This window comes from Triticum dicoccoides, chromosome 6B (assembly GCF_002162155.2).
Source record: "Triticum dicoccoides isolate Atlit2015 ecotype Zavitan chromosome 6B, WEW_v2.0, whole genome shotgun sequence".
Taxonomy (NCBI): domain Eukaryota; kingdom Viridiplantae; phylum Streptophyta; class Magnoliopsida; order Poales; family Poaceae; genus Triticum; species Triticum dicoccoides.
The window spans coordinates 106,751,438-106,756,908 of record NC_041391.1 but is presented as its reverse complement, the minus strand read 5'-3'; the positions used below and the strand labels follow the sequence as shown (position 1 = coordinate 106,756,908).

The 5,471-nt window shown below is 50.1% G+C and overlaps 1 protein-coding gene across 1 annotated transcript; it reads left to right on the top strand.

The window, feature by feature from the left end:
- The first annotated feature begins 3,493 nt into the window (after positions 1-3,493).
- Positions 3,494-5,076, top strand: LOC119324484 (probable xyloglucan endotransglucosylase/hydrolase protein 30). Its single transcript, XM_037598277.1, has 2 exons — positions 3,494-3,896; positions 4,078-5,076. The coding sequence occupies exons 1-2, from the start codon at positions 3,707-3,709 to the stop codon at positions 4,881-4,883; spliced, it is 996 nt and encodes a 331-aa protein (XP_037454174.1). The 5' UTR covers positions 3,494-3,706; the 3' UTR covers positions 4,884-5,076.
- Positions 5,077-5,471: the final 395 nt, after the last annotated feature.

The window sequence follows — 5,471 nt, the reverse complement described above, 5'->3', positions numbered from 1 at the left end:
GCGGTTTTCGCCCACACGATCGTGATCGAACGACCGAGAGCATGGAGGGGAGTTAGATGGGTTTTGGGCCACTTTGGAAGGGGTGTTGGGCTGCAAAGAGAGAGAGGTTTTTACGGTTACCCGGTTAACCGTTGGAGTACCAAACGAACTCCAAATGGAACGAAACTTGACAGGCTGTCTACCGGTGCTATACCAAGGGCACTTGGCAAGCCTCGGTCCATTCCGAGAACGTTTAACACCCACTCACAACAGGAGACAAAAAGGGGAACGCCGGAGGGCATAGGAGCGCCGGATTGCAAAACGGACAACGGGGAAAAGGCTCGGATGCATGAGACGAACACGTATGCAAAATGAGATGCACATGATGACATGATAAAATGCAACACGCAAGCAAATGACATGGCAATGACGGCGAATAACTGGCGGACACCTGGCGCATCGGATCCGGGGCGTTACAAGCCCCCCCGGGCCAATGCTTGTCTAAGTGTTGGTCCAAACTAGAGCACCGTTCAGGACCATCCCTTGGCAACTTGGGTTACGTCGGTACCTGTACGCTTCGCTTATTCGGTGTTGCCCTGAGAACGAGATATGTGCAGCTCCTATCGGGATTGTCGGCGCATCGGGCGGCTTTGCTGGTCTTGTTTTACCATTGTCGAAATGTCTTGTAAACCGGAATTCCGAGACTGATCGGGTCTTCCTAGGAGAAGGTATATCCTTCGTTGATTGCGAGAGCTTATCATGGGCTAAGTTGGGACACCCCTGCAGGGTATAATCTTTCGAAAGCCGTGCCCGCGGTTATGTGGCAGATGGGAATTTGTTAATGTCCGATTGTAGATAACTTGACACTAGATCCGAACTAAAACACATCAACCGTGTGTGTAGCCGTGATGGTCTCTTTTCGGCGGAGTCCAGGAAGTGAACACGGTCTTTCGGTTATGTTTGACGTAAGTAGGAGTTCAGGATCACTTCTTGATCATTGCTAGTTGATGACCGTTCCGCTTGCTCTCTTCTCGCTCTCTTTTGTGTATGTTAGCCACCATATATGCTTAGTCGCTGTTGCAACCTCACCACTTTACCCCTTCATTACCCATTAAGCTTTGCTAGTCTTGATACCCATGGTAATGGGATTGCTGAGTCCTCGTGGCTCACAGATTACTACAACAACAGTTGCAGGTACAGGTTATGCGATGATCATGACGCGAGAGCGATGTTTGCTTGTTTTGGAGTTCTTCTTCTGCTTCTTCTTCGATCAGGGGTTAGGCTCCAGGTCGGCAGCCTGGGCTAGCAGGGTGGATGTCGTTTGAGTTTCTGTTTGTGATTCGTCCGTAGTCGGATGGTGCTCTTATGTAAGATGATGTTGTATTCTGTGGCATTGTATGCCTTTTGTATGTATCCCCTTCTATTATGTAATGTTGATATAATGATATCCACCTTGCAAAAGCGTCTTCAAGATGCGCTTCTATCCTTGGTGGGACCATCGAGTTCCTTTAGGATAGGGTCGCATCTTGGGCGTGACAAGTTAGTATCAGAGCCTCGACCGACCCTAGGAGCCCCCTTGATTGATCGTGTAGTTTGGCCGTTGTGGAGTCTAGAAGAAAAACTATTTTGGAGTCTAGTTATATCGGAGAGTAGGAATTCTTTTTACTCCTCAGCCCCTTCGTCGCTCTGGTAAGGAATCTTGACGTAGGTGTTTTGAATTACTCCTCTTCCCGTTCAAATTTTTCTTTAGGATCACGTGGTTAGTTTCGTGAGTTGTCCATCCTCTTTTGTCCGGTGCATTTCTCGTTAAGTTGACTCGAGCCTCTTCATCTTTGCGTTCAATCCTCAGTTGTTTTTCTTTTCCCACCCGCCCACCCTTTTTTCTTCTTGGAGCCGGAGTCCGTAATCGAGTATCCATCCTACTCGTGCGAAGTCTTTGCTTTCTTTCCTCAATGATTTCAACTGATGATTTCTCTTCAAGTTATTCGTCAGTTCTCCCTTCGAAGTTGCCTTTGTTTTCCCGCCCTCCCACCCTCTTCTTCCCAGAGTCTGAGTTCTCTTTCGACCATCAATTTCATTCGTGTTGAGCATCTTCAGTCTTCCCTCAGTTATTTCAATCAGTGAATTCTCGCCTAGTTCGTCATTGTTCATCTTGTTTTCTTTTCCGGTGCACTCAATTCAAGTTTTTCGGGTTGATCATATTCTTTTTCCTCGGCTCAAGTGTTTTTCCTTGCTCGTTCGCCTCTCGCCAGTTTATCCTTCCGGAGTGCTGAAGACATCTCAGAAGATTCTGTTTGCATTCAATTATTTTAAAGTTGTCACCTCATTCAAATATTTCAATTGTTCTGGTGCACCATCTACCTCTTCAACAATCCTTTCCAACGGTGTTTTCTTTTAGTGGGCCCTAACACACAGGTCTTTTCCCAGGATCTTACCTGACTCTTCTAATTTCCCCGGAGTTATTCTCAATTCTTTTCAAGTGTGACGTAAGAATGGATTTCATCAGTCAGATCTTTTCCAAGATCAATTTCAAATCATTTTCATTGTTGCCTCAACCTCTTCGCTTTTCGTTCCCCCGGAGTGCCTTAACAATTTTGGTGGTGTTTCTCGTCGTCATTTGAAGACCGAAGAAGAGCTTTTCCTCTCAATCTTGCCCGTTCTCCCGAAGATTCGTGGTTCTAGCTTCTTGTTACCCTCTCGAATTATTCCGTTTGTCAGGAATTCCTTTTTTCTCGACCATCCGGAGTATTTTAGGAGTTGATTTCTGTTTCGTTTAACCGGGGGCCATCATTCTAGCTATCGTTACCCAATTATCCCGGCGCATCTGTCAAGTATCCTTTATCAGCTCATGACCTCTTTGTTATTTTGCATCTAAATCCCCTCTAGCTTATTTGTTCTTCTAATTCTTTCCGGTGATTCATTATCTTTCGTCAGTAATATAGAAGAAAATAGCTGAAATATAACATGGCAACTGTAGTGTAAACATCATGGCAATTCATGTGCAATAGACATGGTAACTTTTAACCAAAAAAAATTCGTCAAAATATATTGATATAGATCTAGTTTTGAAGATCTCGTCACGAGGGATTTAATGGTGAAAACGGATCTTCAATCGGATTTTTCATTTAAGAGATAAAACATTTTAAAAACTAAAAATCCAAAAAGATTTCCACATGCATGCATGCGGTGACATGGCGTAGTCTGTATGTTATAGGGCGTGTGGGCAGATTTGACTCCCGCCACACGTGTGGGCGTTAGCGTTGTCAAGAAAAAAAGACAATGTGAATGAGAAACGTCCATTTTGCCATGCCTTCCCAGGAACGTCAGCACAATAGCATTCTCATTTTTCCCCTTCCCTGAATCCGTCTCTGGCCAGCTGGCGAGATAGTTTCCTTGTACGCTTCCGTTTCCGAAATAATTTCCATCTGCGCGTCTGCATGCGCGCCATGAATGGATAAAAGTAAGCAGACACTAAGCCTAAGCTAACTCCTCCTATTTCTCCGGCGGTCACGGGGCCGTCTCCCGGCCTCCCTGCACCGTTTCTCCACCTCCGCCTTAATTTGTCACCCACCCAAGAATAAACCGACCCGAAAACAGCCTGAGTGAATAATTAGGCAAGCACCAAACCTGAGGATATACCAGGAAATAGCTTTAGTAGAGTCCCTTGCAAGCAGAGGAGAGGAGCGGAGAGGGGATCGATCGATCGATCGCTCTCACGGCCGGCGGCATGTCGCGATTGGCGTCGGCGCTGCTGGCCCTGGCGACGGTGGCCGCGGTGGCGGTGGCGGTGCGGCCGACGGTGGACGTGACCGCGACGGTGGCCTTCGGGGAGGGCTACACGCCGCTCTTCGGCTTCGACAACATCCTCCGCTCCGCCGACGACCGCACCGTCAGCCTCCTACTCGACCGCTCCACCGGTACGTACGAGTGCGGTCGTCCATCCATCCTCCATCCTCCCCGGCTGACCGGCCGGCCGTACGTTCGTGGCATGCGCGCGCATGGCGGCTTGATTTCCTCCGTTAATTTCTGGGGCGTTTGTCTGTTTTTCTTTTCATGCAACGTACTACTACGTCAGTTAATGGTAATTAAAATCGGTAGGGTCGGGGTTCATCTCGTCGGCCATGTACGAGCACGGCTTCTTCAGCGCGTCCATCAAGCTGCCGTCCGACTACACGGCGGGGGTGGTGGTGGCCTTCTACACGTCCAACGGCGACGTGTTCCCCAAGACGCACGACGAGCTGGACTTCGAGTTCCTGGGCAACATCCGGGGCAAGCCGTGGCGGATGCAGACCAACATGTACGGCAACGGCAGCGTCAGCCGGGGCCGGGAGGAGCGCTACGTGCTGCCCTTCGACCCCACCACCGAGTTCCACCGCTACTCCATCCTCTGGGCGCGCGACGCCGTCGTCTTCTACGTCGACGACGTGCCCGTGCGCGACCTGCGCCGCGCCCGCGCCGGCCGCGACTTCCCGGCCAAGCCCATGGCGCTCTACGCCACCGTCTGGGACGCCTCTAACTGGGCCACCTCTGGCGGCCGCTACCGCGTCAACTACCAGTACGGGCCCTTCGTCGCCTCCTTCACCGACCTCGCCCTCGCCGGCTGCCGCACCGGCGACGGCGCCTCCTCCCCCACGGAAGAAGGCTGCGCCGACGCGCTGGCGGCGTCCGACCCCGCCGTCATGACGCTCGCCAAGCAGCAGGCCATGCGGCAGTTCAGGGAGCGCAACATGGTCTATTCCTACTGCTACGACACCAGGCGCTACCCTGTGCCCTTCCCGGAGTGCGACCTCGTCGAGTCGGAGCGGACGAGGTTCAAGGACAGCGGCCACCGGCTATCGCTCAGGCGCCGCCGCGTGGGCCACCGGCCGGCCAGGCCCGGCGCCGCCAACAAGGCCGACATGTAGCGTGCACGCACCTAGCAGCCATATCTTCTCTTCTCTTCTCTTGTGTTAATTAATTAGGGACGGAGATTTGGGTTGGTTGATTATGTATTACTCGGCGGAATTTGGCAGTAGCATCCAAGCGGAATTTGGGTGACACGGTTACTCCGCGGGCACATGTATGAAAACATAACGACCTACATGGAGTGCTCCCTTCCTCCTCTGCTCTGCTCTCTCTTCTCCACCACCAACGATGGGCTCCCTTTCAGGCGCCGTGGGAAAAAAACGTAGGTTTATGCTGGATTTTCTTTGAAAAGCTACATCGGACTAACTTTTGAAGGGTGTGGTTAAGTCTCAGTCGACTGGGATTTAACCAAGTCTCAATCGACTGGGATTTAACCAAGTCTCAGTCAAATGACATAATATATAAGAAGAAAAAAGGAAAAAGCTAAAAGAATTTTTTTGCAAAGATCTCCACGTAATATCGAACGAATATAGTATTCACTGTCGATTGAGAGTTAGCATAATTATTTTTTGAAAGTTGAACTACATTATTGAAAGGTCAACACTACTTTTGGGTGACTAGCTTTCATCTACTCCCTCCGTTTCTAA